At 35.5% G+C, this 27023-nt stretch overlaps 1 protein-coding gene across 17 annotated transcripts in view; it reads left to right on the top strand.

Moving 5' to 3' along the window:
- The window catches only part of PCDH15 (protocadherin related 15), a 729696-nt gene that overhangs the window by 543824 nt on the left and 158849 nt on the right, over positions 1-27023 (top strand). For all 17 annotated transcript variants that reach the window (XM_060118371.1, XM_060118174.1, XM_060118091.1 and 14 more), the window contains one exon: positions 7660-7776. In XM_060118371.1, coding sequence (XP_059974354.1) covers positions 7660-7776 — 117 coding nt within the window. The remainder of the gene's footprint in view (positions 1-7659; positions 7777-27023) is intronic.

Below are 27023 nucleotides of genomic sequence, written 5' to 3'. Positions count from 1 at the left end.
TGTACATTTAAAACAAAACTTTATATTTAATTCTAGACATTTTTCAGTGCCACTTTGTTTTCTTTTTCAAGGTTATTTAAGCATAATAAAATTTGGTGAACATTTCTCCAAATGCAGGCTGACACTTGCTTTCCTTTCTCCTGATCACTCAGGGTAAGATTATCACAAACAGAATTTTAAAACTGTATTGTATACTATTGGGGCCCATAAAAATATCATATATTTTTGTTTTGAAGAGAAGATTGGAATACAATTCTCATTTCTCTACAAATGTAAATCTTTCCCAAGCTTGCAAATTTTCTGCTGTTGGTCTGTTTACTTGCAGTACTGACAAGCTGTTTTACTGATAACATAATTGCATAGGATTTGCCAAGAGATATTTCTGCCCGAAACAGTCACCAAGGGGAAAACATCTTGACGATCTCTCTTTGAAAATGAGCAGAAACATAATTTCTTTTGTAAAGAAGGAAAAAAAGAAAGATCAAATACTTCCTATCTAGTCCATCAAACTTATTTAAAATTGAAGTGATAATGGGGAAATTGAAGTATTTGAAATAATTGAAATAATATTTATTTCAAAGGAAAGATATTTTCACAGTAGAAGGAAAATGGAATTTTATCACAGACACCTGCAAAGAGCTTTCTTAGTGTCAAATTTCAAGGATCCAAAACAAAACTAATCATGATCGTACAAGTAATACGTATTTTTCTTGCAAAGGTTTTGCAGAACATTGATAAGACAAGGCCTTTTTCATTGTATATTTATTGAATATCTATAAGAATTGAATCTGTGATAATAGTAAATTACATCATATGGGTAAACCTCTGGAAAATGAAATAAAATTCTAAATAGTTTTACACATAAAATCCAGAGAAAAATCTGCCCTTACAACTGAGTTATAATAATATAATATAGAAAATACATGGAAAGAGATCTGTTTTCTTTAGTAAGCCAAAAGCTGAATAAAAGCCAGAAAGTTTGAAATATTTAAATGTGTATATAATTCTGGGTAGCATTAAAAGGAATGTAAAGAGCTTGTCCAAGATAAACAGATGACTTAAGTCATTTGTTGATTGTAATTTTAGATAGAATGGCTGCATGCGAGTAGGAGAGAGAGTAAGGGAGATGCTTCTGTGAAGGAAGGAGACTGAATTCACCGCTGGTTGTGTTTACCTGTAAAAGAGGGTGCAGGTATGGGAGTAGGCAGGGATAGATGGAGGGACCAGAAATGAAAGACCATCTAGAAGGTCTGAGGTTATTAGGAAATACAGTGAGTTTTAGAAGATAGAGCTAGCATTTTCATCTTTCAGAGTGGTTTCTTCTTCTGCAAAGGAAAGGAATGTTCCTACCCCCAAAGTATGTAGGAAAGAAGATAGATAGAAACTCAATGCCCAGTACCAAGGTGGCATTTGCCAAACTATGGACACCTGACAGGCAGTGATTTGCCGCTGATGTTCTATGGTGACAGTATTAGTAGAGTCCTTATTTTGATTTGGTCAAAGGAGCTGTGGTTTGAGAGACAAGGAGGTAATCCAGGATTCAAACAAATCAGAAACTCTGGACATTTCAATATTTATAGCATCTTTCCTTCCCTTGCTCTGGAGGGAGGAGACTGAGTAAAAGATATCTTCAATATGCCACACAGTAAATCCTTGCTGTTTATCTACTTTATATATAACAGTGTGTATCTGTTAATCCCATACTTCTAATTTAACCCTCCTCCCTCCTCCCGATTGATCATTATTTTTTATGACTTGCTGCTTTTCACCTTGAGGTTGGTTCACCTGGAGAAAATACCCATTTAGGACTATGGCCTTCAAATATTACCCTCTGTTCTATTCTGTGCTATCAGATTCTTAAGAGTATATTCTTTCTAATATATTCACCTCTGTGTTTAAAGAATACGAATACATCAAGGAGGGTGTGTCATAGGGCTGATTCAGATGGTTTCTTAAAGTATCTGCCTATTCTGCTATTCTACAGCTTTACAACAAAGATGTAACATATTTTCACTAAAGAACGAAACCAGAGGAAACAAATAAAAATGTACAAGCCCAGAGATAACATAATATCTCAAACAGGAATAATTTATATTGCTATGGCTCCCCATATATCACCCACTGATTTCTGGGAGCCCCAAGAAAATGCTTTACTTATAGAGTATACACAATTAAGCAATTTTACACTTCAGTGATTATCACATTCTTCCCTGCCTGCCAAGGCAAATGAGACCAGGCTTGCCTTACCACAGCTCTCCCAGTGGGAACAATAGATGCTGATAAGCCTTGTTGATACTAGTTACTGCTAAGCATTGGTACCATTTTCCAATCCCATCATGACTATAGCTGCGATCTCTACCCCAGTGAATTAGCTGCCTCATACTGGGGAGCACTCTTGATATGTTGGTGTCCTCAGTATGTACTCTGAGAACTTGACTTCACCAAAGTTATACAGTATTCCAAACAGTAATAATTTGTGCCTTCAATATATTATTATCGTCAGGGTCTCTCATGATATACTTCATAGAGCACTAGCTCCTCAAGATGATACTGGGTGTCTCATACACAAAGTATTACATAGACAAGTGGATTTGGGAAACACTGGTATATATAAAAATAAACAGATTTCTATGCTGTAGGCCTTTATATAGGAGCCTTAAATATGCTAGTGTATGTTGTGAATCTCAAGAAAATAAAATGCGATTTCCCACAATTGATCGTGGAATTTCTTTTTATTTGTAAAGCTTTTGATAGGACTAATTTTCCAAAGAATGCAATTTGGAAAAAACTTTATTAGGTTTTAGTGAAAATAACTATCTGTAGGGTTAAATATTGAATAAGTTGTTTAAAATGTACAAATACGACTGCTGAAAGTCTCTTTTTCCAAAAAAGAAGCTTCATAAATAATTATAAAAATTATCTTCAGGGAAATAGATTAGAATTATGCAGTGTTTAGAAGCTTGCAAGGTTGCCAAGATAAAATTATAGTAACTACTTAGAAGAATTCTTAAAAATGTAAAATATTTTTGGAAAGAGGTATTTAAAATTTTGTGTGTGGAATTTTAATGAAAATCCTACTCAAGTCATTTCATATATAATCTTCTGATGACTTTGCCAGTTCCCTTTCTCCTCACCTCCAAGTAGCAGAATGATGCCTTTAGGATCCACATACCAGAATTAAATCTTAGCTCTACCCTTTATTAGCTGGATAATCATGAGCAACTTAATTTCTCTAAGCTTCAGTTTTCTTATTCTAAAAATAGGAACAATAATAATAATAGCTAACATCTATTTTAGGCAAATTAATTGAGATGATAAATTTAACACACCTAGCATAATGTCTGATATACAGTAAAAATAAACCATATATACACACACATACATATATATAATTATGATGCACTTTTGAGAAAGTCTGAAATAGGGTGATGTTATTTGAATTGATGCTCAAGTATTCAATCTTAGAATGTGCACATATTCTCCCAATTAACCACAGTGTCATGGCTTGGAAAAAAAATCCAAAAACCTATCAACTGCCTTCCCCCTATATTACCATTCAGAGAAACTAGATGGGAATGGAATTTTGTATTAAATTAGTGGGTTTTTCAACATTACACAGTGTTAACCTGTTCTAATTTAACCATCAATCTTGAAGGACTGTTTTACCTGCCAGAGTGCATGAGTAATGAGGCAGTTGCTCAGGTAACAGATAAGCATCCTATGTGAAATTTAGTTAAACTCCTTATTATATATTCCGATCACATCCTTATACTTCCTCTTTCATAACATCCATCACACTTGCTAATATTTATTTATTTTTTGCTTTCCACACTAAACTGTAAACTCAGTACCAGCAGGCACTGTATCTTTCTTGGTGGTAACAATATCCCCAGCACCTAAAGTACTACCTAATGCACAGGGGGAGCTCCATCAATATTTGTGATACTGAGAGCTATAGTGTACATTTTGCTACTTGTGGCAAAGCGTAACATTGATTACCTTACATTAGGGATAATACTATCCCCCAAGAATCCAGAAAAGTTTCAAACTCAGAAATAAAACCAAAACAAAACAAAAAACAAATTTAGGCAGCTAAGAAAGAATCTTCGCAGTACAGGTTTTGATCCAAAAACAAAAAAAAAAAACATTGAGGTAAGTTTGTGACTTGTGTTTAAGAGAGCCCCATGCAAAACAGAAAAGGAAAGATTTGTTTGGTTGGTTGGAGATAGGGCCTTTATGACCCTATGTGGCAGAATCACAAGAGAAGGTAGACAAGTCAGAAAAGGCAGAAAGGCAAGTGAAGAAACCAAGATGGAAGAAACAGCAGAAGGTAGATAATATAAAAAAGAACAACTGAAACAGCAAATAGAGGGTGTCTGGTAGTGCAGAACAGAACTGGTAACAGGAAGAGGAAAAAATCAACTGTGTCGTCTGCCAAGGAAGAGGAGTCATCAGCTCCATAAGCCTTAAGGGATTTCAGAGGGCAGGGCAGCCAACGGCTCTATGTGGCTAGTGATAACGCTAGACGGTACTGTAGGAGCCATTCCACCCACTGGCGCACACCATCTGGTCTCCTCACAGAGCATGCACGAGAGCTTAAGATGAGGGCTGACATTCTCTATATTTTCATCATTTAAAGAAAGATGATCGGAATATAACCAGTTAGTACTCTTCTGTCAGGAAAAAAGCCTCTTATCCAGAACAGCTTTCAACCTATGATTCCAGAAATTAAAAATTCTGTCATCTATTTCTCATCACTTTCAATAGAGAATGTGCCATTAATTTGTAAATTCACCAGCAAGTTCCTATCTTCCTGGTATGCTCATTAAAAAGGGTTCCTTAAATCTACTCTGTGGTCTGTCAAAGCAAAAATGGTTTCTGTGATTATTTTAGACTTGAGTTTAGAAAGTAAATAAATGAAACTCATATTTTCTTCCTCTTAGGTAACTATCTTCAGGTGCAGTTTTCATTGCTTGATACATGGAAACTAATTATGCTTACTTGTACAACAATCTTTTTTCTAAGAAGATCAAGGTTTAGTTCCAGTTGAGAACCATGGTAATATTCAGAATACTCTTCAGAAACATGAAAAGTAATTTTTGTTCACATCAGCAAAAAGTATAGCCACAGAAAGGAAACAATGATAAAATTGTTAACAGAATAGAAAATGAAATTTTCTTTCTGTCAATACTGCCCTCTAGTGGAACAATTGGCAACAGAATAGGGCTTGCGTTTGGAGAGTGGAGTTTATCCTTAATTTGCTGCGTAGTAGAGCATTTGTACAGAAGCAGATTTATGTACATTTTTCTTCAGACATCCCTGGAGCATAAATATAATGAAGTATTATGCTCTTTGGCATTGCATTTCAGTAAATTCCCTAATCTGAATTAATGCATCATGCAAGAACTGTGTGCAACTGGCTACACAGCTTACCCACAGTGAAAGATTGTAACCTCAAAATATGTACAATGTACCAGAAAAAGAAACACAGCTACAATAACTGTATTGATTTATTCTTTATGTTGTCAGTGGCAAGCAGACCAAAGGGGAATACCAGTATTTTAATGGTGTTCAATTATTCACCACTTTAGGTTTCTGTATAATCAGTTTGTGAGGCCAGATTATAAAAATGTCCACTGTGCGTTCAGTTAGAAGGTGATTGGTGGCTACTTTCCCGGCCAAAAAATAAAAAGGCTACTGTACTCAACACTGTCAGCGGCTGTATTGACATAACTGGGAAATCACATATTATTTTTTTCCCTGAAGAATTAAGATTACATTAAGATTTTTAATGTCCCCTGGGGGTGTGGGAGAAGAAAATTCATAGGAATATATTGAGTTTATGTGATTTGGGAAACTCATGTAGAGAAAAATCACAGTTGGACTCCTTTTCTAACCTTCAGAAGTTACAATTTAGGAGTGCACGAGGAGTGCTACCCCTTTGGTTACAAGACTCACTTGTTAAAATAATTGGCACTCTTGAAAGCAGGAGGAAGTGTGCATGCAAATGTTTTATATATTCGCCCCCTGCCTGGAACCTCAAGATCAATACCCTCCACTCTCCTCATTATAGAGAACCAGTGCTTCCTAGGTTTATTTACTTGTTCAGATTCTAAAGCTCATCATTTATAAAGGAAGTCTTTTTCATGTGGAGGCTGTGAATACTACATGTCAAAACAGAGAAAATGATGTTTTTTATTTTTCAGTTTTGCTTACAGCTCAAGATCTCCAATTTTTACTAGAATCTACAGGGTTTTTCAGATTCATGACTCAGAAGTCAGCTCTGTTGTGAACATAAAAGCAATCTCGATTTGATTGTAATAGTTAATTATCCTGACCTCTTTGCAAAAAGAGGTGTTTATAATCAGTTAATTTGTGTGTTTCCAATTTACATTGTGCAAAAAAAAATGTTGTATTAGAGCAAATATCAAAGACTCTGTAGAATAATTTTCTTCTTTTGTTTTTAACATCAAGTGAGAAAAAGATGACCGGGAGAATAAGATAACTAACAAATTTAGTTTGGGGCTCAAATATTTTTGACCAAAAGTGCCCAAAAAAATGCAGGATGCAATGATTATTTTTTAAAAAAGTAAATTTAAGAAAGATAAATCAGCCAGGTTAATAAACATTATTTTTGAGAAAAAAAAATAATTTGAAATTCTCCATCAAAGATAAAATGTTTGAGAAAAACATGGTCTTGCTCTCAGGAGACCAGACTAATTAGTGGTTTTGCCAAATAAGTAGATTACTTTAGGCGACGTTGCTAAGCTATCTGCAGAATCAGTAACTTTACCTGTCAAATGGCAGTTAAGTGACAAATTCAGGAACATCTTTTCTTGAGCCACCACAGTGTCCCCAGAGCCCAGCATTGGGTCATAAAAATGAGAGGAACCTGATAAATATCATTTAATGAATAAACATAATAGCAATGCATTTATATCATTAAATTGTGAAAATTTAAAGGATGCATATAAATCACTTTGAAAAATCTTTAAATAAATTAAAATTGTTTTCTGACTGAGAACATCTAATCTTATGTGTCATTATTGTAGTGTGGTACAGGGAAAACATCCTTTAATCATTTTATGTTTGTAAAAATGTAAGATGGCATAAAAGGATATTTCACAATTTGCATTTGAAATGTTCTAATCATACTATTATGCTAAGTATATATATAAAGAATTTGCAATTGCAACAGAAACACTAAAGAGCTTTCTTTAAAAGCAACAACAACAAAACAAACAAAAATACTGTCTTCTACACCTGTCTCATAGAAGGTCACCTTTTATGAATGTTTTCCTACTTTTCAAAGTTCAAAACCACATCATACCATTAGAAGTACCTTTAGGGAAAACTTCACACATCACTCCAAATATCTGAAAGATGTATTTGGAGGAGCACAGGGTGTGTGACAGACTCTTTACTTGAGTAGAATGGCCTTTGATAGAATGGGGTAGGTATCACACACATTAATATTGTATAGGAACTCTGGCAATTTCCTCTGGGGTGCCATTCTGAAGTGAGTGTAATGGAATTGAGATGATGGAAGGCTGACAGTGGCAAACGGGTTGTGTGATATGAAGAGATGGAGCCAGTCTAGTCACTGTGTACCTCACCTGGTTTCAACAGAAGCACTAAATTCTTAATTGTGTTTTACAGGATATGAATGATTATCCTCCAGTATTTAGTAAACGGATCTACAAAGGGATGGTGGCTCCAGATGCTGTCAAGGGTACACCTATCACAACCGTTTATGCTGAAGACGCAGACCCTCCTGTAAGTAGAAGACATTGATTAACACCCTCAACTAAAGTGAGAAAAATCTTTAACACTTATAAATGACCCAGTTCCCAAGACAATGTGGTGAGTCTGTGTGAGTTCCACTCTATTCACTGACATACATTTGATGTACTCTTGCCTGTTGCATCCACAGGTACAAACCATATTTCAAGTGATTATTACTGAACTTAGACAATTAGGGATATGGTTTTTGTTTTACTGGGATTCAACACTACTATTTATTAATTTATCTAGTACTAATGATAAATATGTATAGAAAGAATTGTCTACATTTGTAATCAGTATCATTCAGGTTCTTTATTTAGAATATTATAAGCTGAATTTAGCCTGGATAAGTTTTTTCCTTAGGTATTTACATTTTATTCATATTTTGTTAGCAAACACTAAATCAATATATGACATAATATTATATTGAATGTGTTACTTTGGTAAACTAAAGTTATATTGCTTTTAGAAAATAATTAATAGATTCTTTTATTATCCAGAATTTCAGGGCATCTTTTGAGATGCCCTACATTGTCTTTCAAGATATAGGGTTCCTAATTAAAATATTATTATTAGCAGAAGTGAGGTAAATTTTCCTTAATATTGTTTCTTAATGTATTAATAATAGCATATAAAACTAATAGTACCAGTATAAAGATGCTTTCTGGGGCTTCCCTGGTGGCACAGTGGTTGAGAGTCCGCCTGCCGATGCAGGGGACACGGGTTTGTGCCCCGGTCCGGGAAGATCCCACATGCCGCGGAGCGGCTGGGCCCATGAGCCATGGCCGCTGAGCCTGCGCGTCCGGAGCCTGTGCTCCGCAATGGGAGAGGCCACAGCAGTGTGAGGCCCGCGTACCACAAAAAAAAAAAAAAAAAAAAAAATGCTTTCTGTAAAGAACTTGAGGGTGTTATAGGTATTAACTATTTATTCTCATAATAGCTAAATGATGAAGATTTGAAGTTTTTACCTTGGGTGAGCTTGAAGTACAAGTCAGTGGCTGATATATTCTAGAAAAATGTTAAAAGTGTTAAATAAACCATTTTAGAAAAGTAAGAAAATAGAAGAAGACCTCAATTTTATAAGTGATTTAAAAGTTCAGTTTTGTGTTGCTAATATAAACAGTATTTATGTGATGCTACTTATTTAATAAAATGTGAATGGCAATCATAACATTTTTCAGCTTCAGTTGTGACAAGCCATATGAAGTCTTTTGTGACTATGACGTCTTGAAAAATAATAACGTTAACATGAAAGCAATGACCTTTCACTCAGAAGTTCCTTTTCTCAAGTGTGTTAAAATGTCTTTGAAACTGATTTATTGAATCTTGGGAAATACGACGGGCAAAATTTCATAGCCTTGGACATACCAATAGAGATGGTGGATGTGAAATTGGTGTTTTGTCTGCTTTTTAAGTAAACTGTCAGAGGTACAAAATACTTTGAAATTAGGACTACAATTCAATTCTATTCAAGATGTGTTTTGAGTACCAACTCCATAGTAATCACTGTGCTAACAAGGTTTTGCTCTCCAGAAACTGACAATCTCAAAGGAAAAGCAGAACTGCACATAGAAGCTAAAACGCACTGTATTGAATGAGTGTACATGTAGGGGAGGAAGTTTTTTCCTTTCTTCCCCTCTAGGCTCTCTGGCTGGTCTAATAATTAAATTGACATAAGACAGATTAACAGGAGAAAAACAAATTTAAATTTGTACCAGAGCTCAAAAAAATATGATGCTCAAATAAGTGACTGAAGTAGGCAGCTTTTATACCTTTTAGACCAAGAAACAATACATTTGGGAAGAACCGACAAGATGAAGGGGTTTGGGCTTGGGGTAGTATTTTAGTAAAGAAATAACAAGGTTTGCTTACACGGCCTTCTTGTCTTTGAATTCCCTATCTCTGGTAGTAAGGATTCCTCTCTTTCTCCTGGTGCAAGCAGGATACCTTTCACATGGGAGATTTATTTCCTGCTTTCAGGGGGACAAAGAGGAATCAGAGTGTCCATCTTATACTGACTGTTTCTTAAGCAACTTTAATTCAAAATAATCAATATGCCCAAGTGGCATATTTTGGGTAGACTGCCGTGAACCCTGTCATAAGCCAACACAGCATCTTAAAATACTAATATTTCTAAGAAATTTTCATTAGCACAGTATTTAAGATAGTGTTAAGCTTAATGACATTAATGATGAGAGACTAAAAGTAGCCCTGCTGTTTACCTATGTGGGATAGACCTCAAAGCCTTAGGATGGATGGCAAAATCCTCACTTCACATGTGACACCGTGACCTTAGTACCTGGTTTGACATTCAGTCAACTGCACTGATGTGAAAGAAGCTGTCTTGGTCTGTTGTCTGTTTTCTAAATAAGTTATATTACTTCTCTACAGTACTTACCTAGAGAGAAGGCCTCCTTTTTACTCCCTAAGCCCAGTTATGGAAACTTAGCAGGCTCAAATGCCATATTTCTTTGGAAGAAGCTCTTAGGTTTGCATTCCTAATAGTATTTTTTTTGAACACTTAATGTCTAATGCTGGCTTTTCAGTATATGAAAGGTGGATGCCAGCCATTCAACTGGAATACTGAGGATGCTTATTTCAGCTAACAAATATAAATTTTATCAGACTCAGTTTTGATCCTTGAAACACTAGCAATCGTTTGGCATAACTAGTATTCAGCATTGAGTTTTCCATCATTGCTGCAAATTGTGTCCCTTAAATTAGCATAGTTACAATTTGGGTGCACCTACACCAATCTGAAATAAAAGCTCAATTCCATGAATTTTTTAAGAAAATAAAAATAATACAACTTTCAAAATGTTATGACTGAGTTCACTTTTATTATTTTATATAAGTACCACAAATCAAAATAAGTATTTTTTGGATGAGCTTGCCAAGTGTTTTCTATTCTGTTACTATTGTAAATATTTATTAATTAGAAGAAGATAGTTTCAATTTCATATCCTTCAGGGCTCTTATGTCAGTTCCACTACTTAGGGCTGTGAGTATCTATGGGTAACACTGTGTTTATTTAATGGTCTCTCTTCCAAACTAGAAGGTAATTTCCTTGAGGGCAAGAATCCAAACTTATTCCAGTTTGTTTTCCCACATCTAATTATGTTTGGAACTTAGTAGCAAATGCTTGTTGAATAACTGAATAAATGAATAAATAAGCAGTTATTTCTATGCTCTTTAGAATTGTCAAAATGTGCCAGATCTTCAGAAATTTAGTTATTTGTGACCCTGGGCAAGTTTCTTATTGTCTCCAAGCCTAAGTATGGCCATTTGAGGGCTGTAAGAATTAACTGGAATGATATATATATAATGCTTAGTGCTGCTTCTGCTCCCTCATATAAATAGGTATTGTTACAACTCTGCAATAATAATGTGCATCTCTAGAGGTTGGCCACATCTTTTTCAAGGCATCATGTTTCTTGTGAATGAAATGAGAACCACCCATTTTAAACTAGAAAATTGGAACCACAAAATGTCAGATGGAGAAATGAGTAAGGTCTTAAAGCCAGAGAGAACATTCTTGCCAAACATAAATTAAGAATTATAAAATACATGTTGTGTAAACCTAAAGTGATCTAGAGGGAGAAAAACATCTTCCAGGGATTTTTTTCCCCCTGAATTACAGCTGTTAGGACTTTCATTTTCTGCCTTGCTTTTCTGACACCATTGACATTATGTAGTTCACTGGAGACGTGTATAGTGAATGACTGATCATTTTGGATATTAAAAATTGCTAACCTTTTCTTTCTGCTCACTAGAGACTTCTCACTCCAAACTTTCATAAAACAAAACTGCAAGTGTAATTTTCCATTTGCATATTTTTATTCTTTCTGAAGCTGTGGCCAAACTCCATGATACAAGAGGTCTCTTTGTGGGCAGGGTAAATGCCTCACAGAATAGTGTCCTTCGTGAGCATGTAGACATGGAAAAATTTGGATAAATAAATGAAGCTTACATTTTGCTAATTTCCAAGAAGTTATGAGGAACCCACGGAGGAATACCTTCTCATTTTGTGTCATTCTTTCCATTTAATGCATTTGAGGAATTTATAAGATTCTGTTTAAAGTAAGTCAGCAGTTGGAGCATGTTTAATATTAACAATTTTGACAAACTTTCTTACTTGCATATATTCATGTGAGAAATATTTATATATTGAAGACTTCTTTTTTAGGTTTCAATATCAATTTATGAAGTGAATGTGCTCCATGAAAAAATCTTGTAAGTTCTCAATAGTAACTGACTTTAAATATCAATGAGCATTCTCACTACACTTCTTTTTTCAGAAAGTATTTTTATAAAGGCATAATAATTGCAGCTGTGAGGTAATTTTTTTCCCCTCTGCTGAGATTTTGAGAGCTATACTATCCTTTCAGAGTTCAGACAAGCTACCTGAGGAATTATTTTTAAAGTGATTTCACAGGTGGCTTTAACATCCTTTTTCTGTCATTTGAGGACACTTTTGTTGATCTCTAGAGAGTAAAAAAGATGGTCAGTTTTTCTTTTCTATGATGCATGACTTAAAATGTCATGATGTCACCAAATAATGCAAGGTAATGATGGCGATCTTCTCAAAATGCTTAACCCTCTGCTTAGTCATTATGTTGCAATCTATTAGCAGAGGGCATAACAGTAAATTAAAAACAGCAATTGTCTTTATCCGTGAGTTGCTGTTTGCTGGCTTCGTGTGCAATAGTTAAAACTGTTCAGCCACCCAGTTCTAAAATTAAAAATATTATTGTAAAAAAAAATTAAGATGTGCTGAATTCTGAAATGGATCCCACTGAAGATCAAATTAGCAACTGGAAGATGCAGCCCAGAGATTGTACAGAACACAGAAGAAAAGATCAAAAAAGAAGGAAAATGGAACACAAATGCTAAGCAGTATGGAAAAGAGATCCAGATGTTCTATTATCTCTCTAAATGGCATTCTAGATGAATAGAAAAAGAGAAGATAACAGAAATTTTCCAGACCTGAAAAAAGGCCCAACAAGTAGGGTAATTTTTCACCTAAACACATCTTAAATACACGTATTTCCAAATAAAAAGAGAAAATCCTCAAATCTTCCAGAGAATAAAAGAGAAAAATCAGATTACTGTCAGATCTCTAATCTGCAATAGTGAGTGCTAAAAGACAGTGAAACAGTCTTTCAGTTTATAGAATAAAATTAAATTTGGTCTACCTCCAGCCTAATTTTCATTCAAATGTGAGAGCAAACATAAAGATTATTTTTTCTTTTTGACATTCAAGGATCAAAAGTATGCAATGAAGAAGTAAAGAGTAACCAAAATGCTAAATATATGGATAAATCTAAATGAATATGGACTGTATGAACAATAACAGTAATGTCTTCTGGGTTTGAAAACAGAGAGAGAATTTGAATAGATGACAATTGTAGCATATAAGGAAGAAGTAGTAAAAGTGAAGTTTTAAATGTTCTAAATGTTCTTGAATTGTCTGGGAAAAGGGTAAAAGTAACAATTCACTAATAGTGTGAAAACAAATAGAATAAGGAAAAATAATAAATTCAAACAAAGACATGAAAGGAAAGAAACAGAAACAAAGAACAGGTGGGAGCAAAGGAAAAAGCACGTTGTAGATCAGTAGAACTAAACCCAAACATATCAGTCAGTTAACTGTAAACAGACTAAATTTTATCTTATAGACCAAGGGTAGAAGAAGTTTTATTAAAGTGCCAGGTAAATAGTTTAGGCTTGTGAGCCATACAGTGCCAGTTGCAAGTACTCAACTCTACATTGTATAGTTGAATTGAACAATGTGGGGCTTAGGGGCACCAACCCAAACCCCTGTGCAGTCAAAAATCATGTAACTTTTGACTCCCCCAAACTTAACTACTAATAGCCTGCTGCTGACCAGAAGCCTTACCCATAACGTAAACGGTCGATGAACACGTATTTTGTATGTCATATGTATTATACATGCTATTCTTACAATAAAGTAAACTAGAGAAAAAAAAATCTGTTCAGGGCTAGGAGTGTTATAAGATTGTATTTTTATCTCTAGATAATATGGCTGCTCTGTATCATTTTCCATTGATATATCTGCAGATCTGTTTTTCATTACGCATCACATACTAGTTTGTGTTGTTTTGCTCTATTGATTTAGGTTATTGCTAGCAATGTAGTGTAAACTCTGGTTTTAAAGATCAGTGCCTAATAACCACACTTGCTGACCCTGGAGCATGTTGGGGGGGAATGTATGCAGCTCAGTGGGTTTTTTCCTTCACGTCAAAGCTGTTAGGGAAATAATCTAGAACTATTTTCACGAATCATGTCTGCTTGTGAATATTGAAATGAGGTAGCCCAGCCTGAGTCCCTTTGGTCTCGCATACTTAATTAGAAAAAATTCACACAATGAAACAGTTGGGACTTGATCTTTAGAATGACAATGGGTTATAATTAAGTTTGAAAGTGTAAATGAATACAAAAGACAAGGTTTTATGAGACAGTTTATACATGATTAATGTCTAGAAATGGCTTATCTAAGTGTTGTAAGAATCTGTGTCATTTTCTTTTGTTTTGTGGCTTATAGATTCTTTTCAAGAACACATATACTGTTAACATTACTTGAGATCAATATTAGATTTAACTGTTTCAGATGCAAATATTTTTCTTCTAATTCAGAAACTGCAATGCCTATCAGGGCTAACAGGGTGTTTTTCTTTTAAGTAGTAATGTCTATAAAATTTAGTTTTTTGTTTTTGTGGTATGCGGGCCTCTCACTGTTGTGGCCTCTCCCGTTGTGGAGCACAGGCTCCAGACGCGCAGGCTCAGCGGCCATGGCTCACGGGCCCAGCCGCTCCGCGGCATGTGGGATCTTCCCGGACCGGGGCACGAACCTGTGTCCCCTGCGTCGGCAGGCGGACTCTCAACCACTGCGCCACCAGGGAAACCCTAAAATTTAGGGGGTTTTTTAACCTTTACAAAAGTGTCATCCAGTGATATGTCTTTTTTTTTTTTTTTTTTGGTGAGAATAAACCTCATGAGATTAGGATCCCAATACATTGCAATAAGAGAGGTTTCCAAGGGAATTGAGTGAAATATAACAAGCTCCCTCTGGGGCTCACTCATAGGTCTCCCTTATGGCTTAAATAGTGTGCTTTATTTTGAATTTCTTGCCAGAGGAAATAGGAAGAGACTCTCTAAAAGAGTATCTTGGCTTCTTATAATCTGGATTCTTGGCTTTAACACCCTCAAAGCCATCCTACTGTTATCTTCAGGTCTTATCATTACCCACGTCACAGTTCTTCCATATCCTTGAATGCGTGGGCAGTAGACCAGCAGTCAAGCATGTGCTTGGTGCAACATAGACACTTCGTAATACTGTTGAATCAATCAGCCAATAAGAAAACATTTATGGTGGACTTAACAATAAGAATATGACACGATAGAGCCATGACAGTGTGTAAGAAAGGTGCAAAGAATAGGCAAGTGAATGTGCCCTGGTGTAGTCTGAGCCTGCTGTGGACAGGAACTCAACTTGTTCAGAGTATAGGAGATTCATTTAAGTGAGGGTAGAAGAAACTAGCAGAGGAAATATATTCAAAAATTACAGAGTCGAAATATTCATCATTTGTTCATAAATTTGGGTAACATGATTTGAACTATGTCTGATTCAATTAATATTAACTACTTAAAAGAACATATTAGGGCTGTCTTAGAGACTCATTTGTAGACAGGAAATGCAGCAGATATGGTTTTACAAACCCATTTTATTATATGGAAGCTTACTAAAGACATACAAACAGGGCAATGACAAGATCAAAGCTACATATTAGAACATTTATTTCCTGTGATATGTAGTCTGCATTGGACGAGATAATAAATGAAAACCAGAAGATAAGTTAGCAGCTATAGCTTTCATTTAAGTATGAAAAAAAGCAAGGTGGACAATGGAAATGGAGAAAACAGAAATACTTAAAAGCCATTGAAATGGAAAAATTAATAGTGACGGAGCAGGATGGTTAAAGACCACAGACAGAATAAAAGCACAATCAAAAGTGAATCAAGAGTTTCTAGCTGGAGTGATAAAGATATTCATGATCTTAGTTGAGAGAAATAAGATAGATAGTAAAGAAAGCTATTTAAGGAGAAAATAATGAGATCAAACTAGGACAAATTAAATTTTAAATGATTTCAAAATATCTAAGTGAAATCATCTACAGAATGATAGAAGTTGTCTGATTTCCTTCCCTGAGCAAGGAGGCTCAGAGGACTAAGTCAGGACATGACTAGTGAAGGAGTAATACTCACCAGATCTACCCAGGAATCATAGTGCCAGAGCTGGCAGGAAACTTATCTCTTTCCCAGAGTTATAGGTTCCTCAAACTAAAGAACACATAGCATCTAGTGCTGACAGGAGGCTGGAGGCAGATGGCAGGATGGTGCCAAGATTCCTTTGCACAGATGAACAATATGAAGAAGTCCTGAGGCAGATACTGGGTTGCCACAGCTGCTTTGATCTGATGCCAGGATGGATCCGTAGAAAACATGGGAATAGGAGCACAGGAAAAATTGTGGAAGAGGAGACACCTAAATGCAAGCTGAAGCTATGAGAGTAAATAACATGCTCCAAGAGAGAAAGCATAATCAGATAAAACAAAAACTTGGAAATAAATCCTCAGGTTATGCCCTTTTGAGGATAGGCCAAGAGCTGAAGTGTGGAAGGAGTGAGAGAAAAGAAAGACTAAGAGCAGAGAAGAGCAGTCTGCCAGTGATGTGGTTCAAAAGAAAAGAAGAAATTTTCAATGCAGAGAAAGAAAATAAATGGTAAAGGTTTTTTTTTTGTTTGTTTTGTTTTCTTTTTTTTTTTTCCACACAGGGCAAGGAAAGTGAAATCAAGCTAAGTGAAGGACCATTGTTCTGTTGATTAGAAACTCATGAGTAGCCTTCATGGTAAATTGGCTAGGGATTGGCTGGCCTTGGTTTCGGGCTGAAGGTTGGGTTGTACTCATGTCAATTCCACATGCCTCTTCCTTCAGGAATCCATGACTAAGTAGGTCGGTTTTTCACACAGTGAAGGACAGGAACACAGGAGAACTTTCCTAACCACATGATCACACGTAAAGCTTCTGGTTGTGTATCACAATTCTTCACATCCCACTGACCAAAGCAAGTCTCATGACCAAGAGCAAAGTCAATGGGGCCTGAAGTAGAGGAAAAAGAAGTGGATATTGCTGAACAATGATACCACAACAGTCTAGTTAAAAGACACTCTTTAAATGCATTACAATGGTTTTCTTTGAAGGGAAAAGGAGGTTGAATTGAGGTGTGAGCATGAAAGAAGATAGGGGAATGAGAGGTAAATATGCCTAGCAGATCCACTGATAAAAATGCTCCATAAACTATGGATTATATTTAACTTTAATCTCTGTCCCTGTGATCCAAACAAAGTACATATTCCTCAGTATTTATTGCATGTATGTGCATCCAGTGTTATTTAAGCATACTGCATTAAGTATTGAGGATTAAAATTGTCATGAAGCCTTAGAACTGTAAACTTAAAGACATAGAAATTAATCGAAATCAATCAAATAAATAGAAATGACAAACTGAAAAGCTCTAAGAAATATATCTTTAGGGTGCTGTAAAACCAGAAGAGAGAGAGCCTGATTTTGTCTGGATTGTCAAGGAAGGAACGTTCTGGAGGAAATGACTCAGAGCTGAGGTCTGAAAGATAAGGAGGTGTTTCCAAGGCAAAGTGGCATGGCAGAAAAATTATTCCCTAAAGCGGAAGAAAGAAAAATAGGTTTCAAAAACCAATAGAAAGCAATTTTTTCAGGAGGCTAGAGAGGTAAACCTGAGTCAGATCCTGTGGACTCTGAAGGCATGAAAACAGTGCCAAGATTTCTTGTTTCATCATAAGAAAAATGGGAGGGTTTCAAGGCAGAGAAAACAAATAACTAATTACTAACACCAGTTCAGGTTCGTACCTATATTTATGTTCCTTTGGTTTTGTGAGTTGGTTTTTGTGAGGGAAGTTGAATGTGTGCCCACTATTATCTTTATAAATTAAAAAAAAAATACTTATCTATATAAAGAAATTTTATAAGGATTATATTATTTATTATTTGATGTCATTAGGTATTTAGTTTAAGTTTACCTTTGAAAAACATGTTTCCCAAGAGAGATTGTGGTAAATAATCTTGCAGCAAATATTTCTTAGGATCTTTAATGGCTATGCTAATACCATATCTGCAGAAACTGAATTATGCATAGACATTGCATTAAATCAGTGACATCTCCCATAAGGAATTTGCCTATAAGAGTGTTGACACACTATGTTGTCAAAACATAGTAATCACCTCAGGTGTGAAAAATCAGGGAAGGGGAGAGAAAAAAGAAAAGCACAGGATCTTTTCAGTGATTACATGGAGAGTTTGACCTGTAGTTTCTCTTTTTTTCTTTTTTTAACATCTTTATTGGAGTATAATCGCTTTACAACGTTGTGTTAGTTTCTGCTGTATAACAAACTGAAACAGTTATATGTATACATATATCCCCATATCTCCTCCCTCTTGCGCCTCCCTCCCACCCTCCCTATCCAACCCCTCTAGGTGGTTGTAAAGCACCGAGCTGATCTCCCTGTGCCATGCAGCTGCTTCCCACTAGCTATCTGTTTTACATTTGGTAGTGTATATATGTCCATGCCACTCTCTCACTTTGTCCCAGCTTACCCTTCCCCCTCCCTGTGTCCTCAAGTCCGTTCTCTAAGTCTGGGTCTTTATTCCTGTCCTGCCCCAAGGTTCATCAGAACCATTTTTTTAGATTTCTTTTTTTTATATATGCATTAACATACAATATTTGTTTTTCTCTTTCTCACTTCACTCTGTATGATAGACTCTAGATCCATCCACCTCACTACAAATAACTCAATTTTGTTTCCTTTTATGGCTGAGTAATATTCCAATTTATATATGTGTCACATCTTCTTTATCCATTCATCTGTCGATGGGCACTTAGGTTGCTTCCATGTCCTGACTACTGTAAATAGTGCTGCAATGAACATTGTGGTACATGTCTCTCTTTGAATTATGGTTTTCTCAGGATATATGCCCAGTAGTGGGATTGCTGGGTCATATAGTAGTTCTATTTTTAGTGTTTTAGGAACCTCCATACTGATCTCCATAGTGGCTGTATCAATTTACATTCCCACCAACAGTGCAAGAAGGTTCCCTTTTCTCTACACCCTCTCCAGCATTTATGGTTTGTAGATTTTTTCATGATGGCCATTCTAACTGATGTGAGGTGATACCTCACTGTAGATTTGATTTGCATTTCTCCAATGATTAATGATGTTGAGCATCCTTTTATGTGCTTGCTGGCAATCTGAAAATCTTCTTTGGAGACATGTCTATTTAGGTCTTTCGCCCATTTTTGGATTCGGTTGTTTTTTGACATTAAGCTGCATGAGCTGCTTGTATATTTTGGAGATTAACCCTTTGTCAGTTGCTTCACTTGAAAATATTTTCTCCCATTCTAAGGGTTGACTTTTCATCTTGTTTATGTTTTCCTTTTCTGTGCAAAAGCTTTTAACTTTCATTAGGTCCCATTTGTTTATTTTTGTTTTTATTTCCATTTCTCTAGGAGGTGGGCCAAAAAGGATCATGCTGTGATGTATGTCATAGAGGGTTCTGCCTATGTTTTCCTCTAAGAGTTTTATAGTGTCTGGTCTTACATTTAGGTCTTTAATCCATTTTGAGTTTATTTTTGTATATGGTGTTAAGGAGTGTTCTAATTTCATTCTTTTACATGTAGCTGTCCACTTTTCCCGGCACCACTTATTAAAGAGGGTTTCTCTTCTCCATTGTATATTCTTGCCTCCTTTGTCATAGATTAGGTGACCATAGGTGCGTGGGTTTATCTCTGGGCTTTCTATCCTGTTCCATTGATCTATATTTCTGTTTTTGTGCTAGTACCATACTGTCTTAATTACTCTAGCTTTGTAGTATAGTCTGAAGTCTGGGAGCCTGATTCCTCCAGCTCCATTTTTCTTTCTTAACATTGCTTTGGCTAGTCGGGGTCTTTTGTGTTTCCAAATTGTAAAGTTTTTGTTCTAGTTCTGTGAAAAATGTCATTGGTAGCTTGATAGGGATTGTATTGAATCTGTAGATTGCTTTTGACCTGTAGTAGTCTCTTTTAAGGATACCTTAGTAGCTGGTTAAGATTCAGTATGAAGAAAAAAAAAAAAGAAAAAAAACCCTAAGTTATTATGGCTGCAATAAACAGTATAAACCACCTTACAGTAATCCCTTCTGCTAAATCATACTTAGGCTATTTTGTGAATTGCACTCTTACAAAATAAATCAGATTACTTGCTTTCAAAGACATTGGCTAAAAGAATTTTGGAAACCACATCAGGGAGAAAAATCTTTGTGTACTTGAAAACAAATTACTTAATGTTTGTGTGTGATGATAATAATAGGTTTAGTATTCCCTGATATAATGTGATTGCCATTATTATGAAGAAAATTATGTGGGTCTGAGTAAGTAATTTCTTGATAATTACGTATTTAAGAAAAATGACTAATTCAACACATTCCCTCATATTAAGGACTTTATTATTTTGGTCCATTATAGTCTCATTGAAATTTCCTGCATTTGCAACTTTAGCACATCTTTCATACAGATCTGCAATCACTTTCTGTAGTAATTAATTACATTCTCACCATCATAAAGTCAAAACATATTGTGTTGAACACTCACTGTAAGAATAAAAATAAAAAATACAAAAATTGAGTAATGAATAAATAATTGAGATCTTAAGGTTTTATTTTTTATATAAATTTACTTTTATTCTGATACATAAATTTTATCAGTCTGTATAAATATGTTACTTTTGATTTTAAAATTATAATGTAAGCACCAACATGACAGGGTTTTTGTCTGTCATGTTCCCATCATCTAGAAAAATTACCTCATTCAGAATAACACTATATCACCATATTACTATATATGCATTAAATACATGACTATTCCAGTAGCATTGTCTCATACTAATATTTACTGAGTTTTACACATGTCAAATTTAGTAGATAAAATGGCATCACAAAGTTGAAATCATGCCTTTCACATTTTGAAAACCATAAAATATTTAAGTAAGTCACATACTACCTCAAATCATATTTGGAAAGAAGCCTAATACATGAACAAACAAATTAATTAATTCATTTATTAATATGTGTCATAAATCATATCCTTCCTGAGGGCAATTAGGATTGGCAGACATCTCCAGAGTCCCTCGGAGCTATTGAATAACATCACTAGTGCCGGCATCGGTGTGTAACTAGGAAAAATGATGTTGTACAGCAGTTACTTAACTTCTTTAAACCTCATTTCCATATAAGAATAATAAGACCATTTCACTGGATTAGTACCCAGGTTTAATGGAGAATGAAAGCACTTAGCCAATGCTAGGCACATAGATGTTAGTTAATATCTCCTCCTCCTCATTCTTGCTTTCAGGGTGATGGCAAACATGCCTAACTTTGCCTCCAGTTTGGTACAAGACTTATATACTCATCATGTGTAAACTTTACGTTGTCAATGTCTGCACTCATGAAGTAATTCTGGTGTCACCTATGACACTATAAAATTTGAGAATAAAGTTTTCATAAAAACACCATACTAATAAGGTCTTTACAATCCTCCCAAATAAATATGTACATATTTTAATAAAGTTCGTTTCCCAAATTAGTAAGATATTTTATTTAAATAGACATCTTTAATTTATTTAACTTCGTAATGATACATATCTACTTTTATCTTTTTTTTTCTCTGACTTCAAAGCTCTTCCTTTATTTATTTGTTGAAAGTAACCTGAATAAAGGAAGCTCTACTTTGTCTTCTTATTAGGGATGTTTTGGGGAAAATAACCAAAGAATGATTGCAACATGTTTTGCAAAGTAAAATATGCTAGCGAAGAACTGAGGGTATCGACCTGCTCCACAAGAATTGTGTACATGATGAACTTTTAGATTCACTAAAACAGTTTCTCTGTTGTTTGATTCCTCCTCCTGTCACTGGCCTAAATATGCAGTGTCATCTATTATGAATTGTAACCTGTGCAGCTAGTTCTAATTCTACTGCTATTCAGATAAAATATGTTTAAAATTGAAGTCAATAATTTTTTTTTTTTTTTGGCTGCGTTGGGGCTTCATTGCTGCACGTGGGCTTTCTCTAGTTGTGGCAAGCGGGGACTGTTCTTCATTGCGGTGGCTTCTTTTGTTGTGGAGCACGAGCTCTAGGTGCTCGGGCATCAGTAGTTGCACGTGGGCTTAGTAGTTGTGGTTCGCAGGCTCAGTAGTTGTGTGGCATGGACTTACATCCATGACAGGTGGGATCTTCCGGGACCAGGGATTGCACCCATGTCCCCTGCATTGGCAGGTGGAATCTTTTTCTTGTTTTTTAACATTTTCATCAGAGTATACTTGCTTTACAGTGTTGTATTAGTTTCTGCTGTATAAAAAAGTGAATCAGCTATATGCATACATATATCCCCATATCCCCTCCCTCTTGTGTATCCCTCCCACCCTCCATACCCCACCTCTTTAGGTGGTCGCAAAGCACCGAGCTGATCTCCCTGTGCCATGCAGCTGCTTCTCACTAGCTATCTATCTTACATTTGGTAGTGTATAGATGTAAATGCTACTCTTTCACTTTGTCTCAGCTTACCCTTCCCCCTCCCTGTGTCCTCAAGTCCATTCTCTAAGCCTGGGTCTTTGTTCCTGTCCTGCCCCAAGGTTCATTTTTTTTTTTAAGATTGCATATATATGTTGTGGCATATGGTATTTCTTTTTGTCTTTCTGACTTACTTCACTCTGTATGACAGACTCTAGGTCCATCCACCTCACTACAAATAACTCAATTTTGTTTCTTTTTATGGCTGAGTAATATTCCACTGTATATATGTGCCACATCTTCTTTATCCATTCATCTGTCGATGGACACTTAGGTTGCTTCCATGTCCTGACTATTGTAAATAGTGCTGCAATGAACATTGTGGTACATGACTCTTTTTGAAATATGGTTTTCTCAGGATATATGCCCAGTAGTGGGATTACTGGGTCATATGGTAGTTCTATTTTTAGGTTTTAAGGAACCTCCATACTGTTCTCCATAGTGGCTGTACCACTTTACATTTCCACCAACCCAACAATGCAAGAGGATTCCCTTTTCTCTACACCCTCTCCAGCATTTATGGTTTGTAGATTTTTTGATGATGGCCATTCTTACCAGAATGAGGTGATACCTCATTGTAGTTTTGATTTGCATTTCTCTAATGATTAGTGATGTTGAGCATCTTTTCATGTGTTTGTTGGCAATCTGTATATCTTCTTTGGAGAAATGTCTGTTTAGGTCTTCTGCCCATTTCTGGATTGGGTTGTTTGTTTTTTTTGATATTGAGCTGCATGAGCTGCTTGTATATTTTGGAGATTTATCCTTTGTCAGTTGCTTCATTTGCAAATATTTTCACCCATTCTGAGGGTTGTCTTTTGGTCTTGTTTATGGTTTCCTTTGCTGTGAAAAAGCTTTTAGGGTCCCATTTGTTTATTTTTGTTTTTATTTCCATTTCTCTTGGAGGTGGGTCATAAAGGATCTTGCTGTGATTTATGTCATAGAGTGTTCTGCCTATGTTTTCCTCTAGGAGTTTTATAGTGTCTAGCCTCACATTTAGGTCTGGAATCCATTTTGAGTTTATTTTTGTGTATGGTGTTAGAAAGTGTTCTAATTTCATTCTTTTACATGTAGCTGTCCGTTCTCCCTGCACCACTTATTGAAGAGGCCGTCTTTTCTCCATTGTATACTCTTGCCTCCTTTATCAAAGATAAGATGACCATTGAAGAGGCTGTCTTTTCTCCATTGTATACTCTTGCCTCCTTTATCAAAGATAAGATGACCATAGGTGCGTGGGTTTATCTCTGGGATTTCTATCCTGTTCCATTGATCTATATTTCTGTTTTTGTGCCAGTACCATACTGTCTTGATTACTGTAGCTTTGTAGTATAGTCTGAAGACAGGGATCCTGATTCCTCCAACTCTGTTTTTCTTTCTCAAGATTGCTTTGGCTATTCGGGGTCTTTTGTGATTCCATACATATTGTGAAATTTTTTGTTCTAGTGCGTGAAAAATGCCATTGGTAGTTTGATAGGGATTGCATTGGATCTGTAGACTGCTTTCGATAGTATAGTCATTTGCACAATGTTGATTCTTCCAATCTAAGAACATGGTATTCTCTCCATCTGTTTGTATCATCCTTAATTTCTTTCATCAGTGTCTTATAGTTTTCTGCATACAGGTCTTTTGTCTCCTTAGGTAGGTTAAATACCTAATTCCTAGGTATTTTATTCTTTTTGTTGCAGTGGTAAATGGGATTGTTTCCTTAATATCTCATTCAGATTTTTCATCATTAGTGTATAGGCATGCAAGAGATTTCTGTGCATTAATGTTGTATCCTCCTACTCTTCCAAATTCACTGATTAGATCTAGTAGTTTTCTGGTAGCATCTTTAGGATGCTCTATGTATAGTATCATGTCATCCGCAAACAGTGACAGTTTTACTTCTTCTCTTCCGATTTGAATTCCTTTTATTTCTTTTTCTTTTCTGATTGCTGTGGCTAAAACTTCCAAACTATGTTGAATAATAGTGGTGAGAGGGGACAACCTTGTCTTTTTCCTGATCTTAGTGGAAATGGTTTCAGGTTTTCACCATTGAGAACAATGTTGGCTGTGGGTTTGTCGTATATGGCCTTATTATATTTAGGTAGGTTCCCTCTATGCCTACTTTCTGGAGAGTTTTTATCATAAATAGGTGCTGAATTCTGTCAAAAGCTTTTTCTGCATCTATTGAGATGATCATATGGTTTTTCTCCTTCAATTTGTTAATATGGTGTATCACATTGATTGATTTGTGTATACTGAAGAATCCTTGCATTCCTGGGATAAACCACACTTGATCATGGTGTATGATCCTATTAATGTGCTGTTGGATTCTTTTTGCTAGTATTTTGTTTAGATTTTTTACCTCTGTGTTCATCAGTGATATTCGCCTGTAGTTTTCTTTTTAGGTAACATCTTTGTCTGGTTTTGGTAACAGGGTGATGGTGGCCTCGTAGAATGAGTTTCAGAGTATTCCTCCCTCTGCTCTATTTTGGAAAAGTTTGAGAAGTATAGGTGTTAACTCTTCTCTAAATGTTTGATAGAATTCACCTGTGAGGCCATCTGGTCCTGGGCTTTTGTTTGTTGGAAGATTTTTAATCACAGTTTCAATTTCAGTGCTTGTGATTGTTCTGTTTATATTTTCTATTTCTTCCTTGTTCAGTCTTGGAAGGCTATGCTTTTCTAAGAATTTGTCCATTTCTTCCAGGTTTTCCATTTTACTGGCATATAATTGCTTGTAGTAATCTTTCATGATCCTTTGTATTTCAGCAGTGTTAGTTGTTACTTCTCCTTTTTCATTTCTAATTCTTTTGTTTTGGATCTTTTCCCTTTTTTGCTTGACAAGTCTGGCTAATGGTTTATCAGCTTTGTTTTTCTTCTCAAAGAACCCGCTTTTAGTTTTATTATCTTTGCTATTGTTTCCTTCATTTCTTTTTCATTTATTTCTGTTCTGATATTTATAATTTCTTTCCTTCTGCTAACTTTGGGGTTTTTTTGTTCTTCTTTCTCTAATTGCTTTAAGTGTAAGGCTAGTTTGTTTATTTGAGATGTTTCTTGTTTCTTGAGGTAGGATTGTATAGCTATAATCTTCCCTCTTAGAACTGCTTTTGCTGAATCTCACAGGTTTTGGGTCGTTGTGTTTTCCTTGTCATTTGTTTCTAGGTATTTTTTTATTTCCTCTTTGATTTCCTCATTGAGCTCTTGGTTATTTAGTAGCTTATTGTTTAGCCTCCATGTGTTTGTAATTTTTACAGTTTTTTTTCCTCTAATTGTTATCTAGTCTCATAGTGTTGTGGTCAGAAAAGGTACTTGATATGATTTCAATTTTCTTAAATTTAAAAAGGGTTGCTTTGTGATCCAAATATGGTCTATCCTGGAGAATGTTCCATGAGCACTTGAGAAGAAAGTGTATTCTGTTGTTGTTTGATGGAATGTCCTATAAATATCAATTAAGTCCATCTTATTTAATGTGTCATTTAAAGCTTTTGTTTCCTTATTTATTTTCATTTTGGATGATCTGTCCACTGGTGAAAGTGGGGTGTTAAAGTCCCCTACTATTATTGTGTTACTGTCACTTTCCCCTTTTACAGCTGTTAGCATTTGCCTTATATTTTGTTGTGCTCCTATGTTGGGTTCATAAATATTTACAATTGTTACATCTTCTTCTTGGATTGATCCCTTGATCATTTTGTAGCATCCTTCTTTGTCTCTTGTAATAGTCTTTATTTTAAAGTCTACTTTGTCTGATATGAGAATTGCTTCTCCAGCTTTCTTTTGTTTTCCATTTACATGGAATATCATTTTCCATCCCCTCTTTCAGTCTGTATGTGACCCTAGGTCTGAAGTGGGTCCCTTGTTGACAGCATATACACGGGTCTTGTTTTTGTATCCATTCAGCCAGTCTATGTCTTTTGCTTGGAGCATTTAATCCATTTAACTCTAAGGTAATTTTCGATATGTATGTTCCTATTACCATTTTCTTAATCATTTTGTGTTTCTTATTGTAGTTCTTTTTCTTCTTTTGTATTTCCTGCCTAGAGACGTTCCTTTAGCATTTGTTGTAAAGCTGGTTTGGTGGTGCTGAATTCTCTTAACTTTTTCTTATTTGTAAAGTTTTAAATTTCTCCATCAAATCTGAATGAGATCCTTGCTGAGTAGAGTAATCTTGGTTTTAGGTTTTTCCCTTTCATCACTTTAAATATGTCCTGCCACTCCCTTCTGGCTTTCAGAGTTTCTGATGAAAGATCAGCTGTTAACCTTATGGGGATTCCCTTATATGTTATTTGTTGCTTTTCCTTTTCTGCTTTCAATATTTTTTCTTTGTACTTAATTCTTGATAGCTTGATTAATATGTGTCACAGCAAGTTTCTCTTTGGGTTTATCCTGTATGGTACTCTCTGTGCTTCCTGGCCTTGATGGACTATCTCCTTTCCCATGTTAGGGAAGTTTTCAACTATAATCTCTTCAAATATTTTCTCAGACCCTTTCTTTTTCTCTTCTTCTTCTGGGACCCCTATCGTTCAAATGTTGATGCATTTAATGTTTTC

Source organism: Mesoplodon densirostris, chromosome 1 (genome assembly GCF_025265405.1).
Source record: "Mesoplodon densirostris isolate mMesDen1 chromosome 1, mMesDen1 primary haplotype, whole genome shotgun sequence".
NCBI classification, from domain to species: Eukaryota; Metazoa; Chordata; class Mammalia; order Artiodactyla; family Ziphiidae; genus Mesoplodon; species Mesoplodon densirostris.
This window is presented reverse-complemented; position numbering and strand designations above follow the sequence as displayed.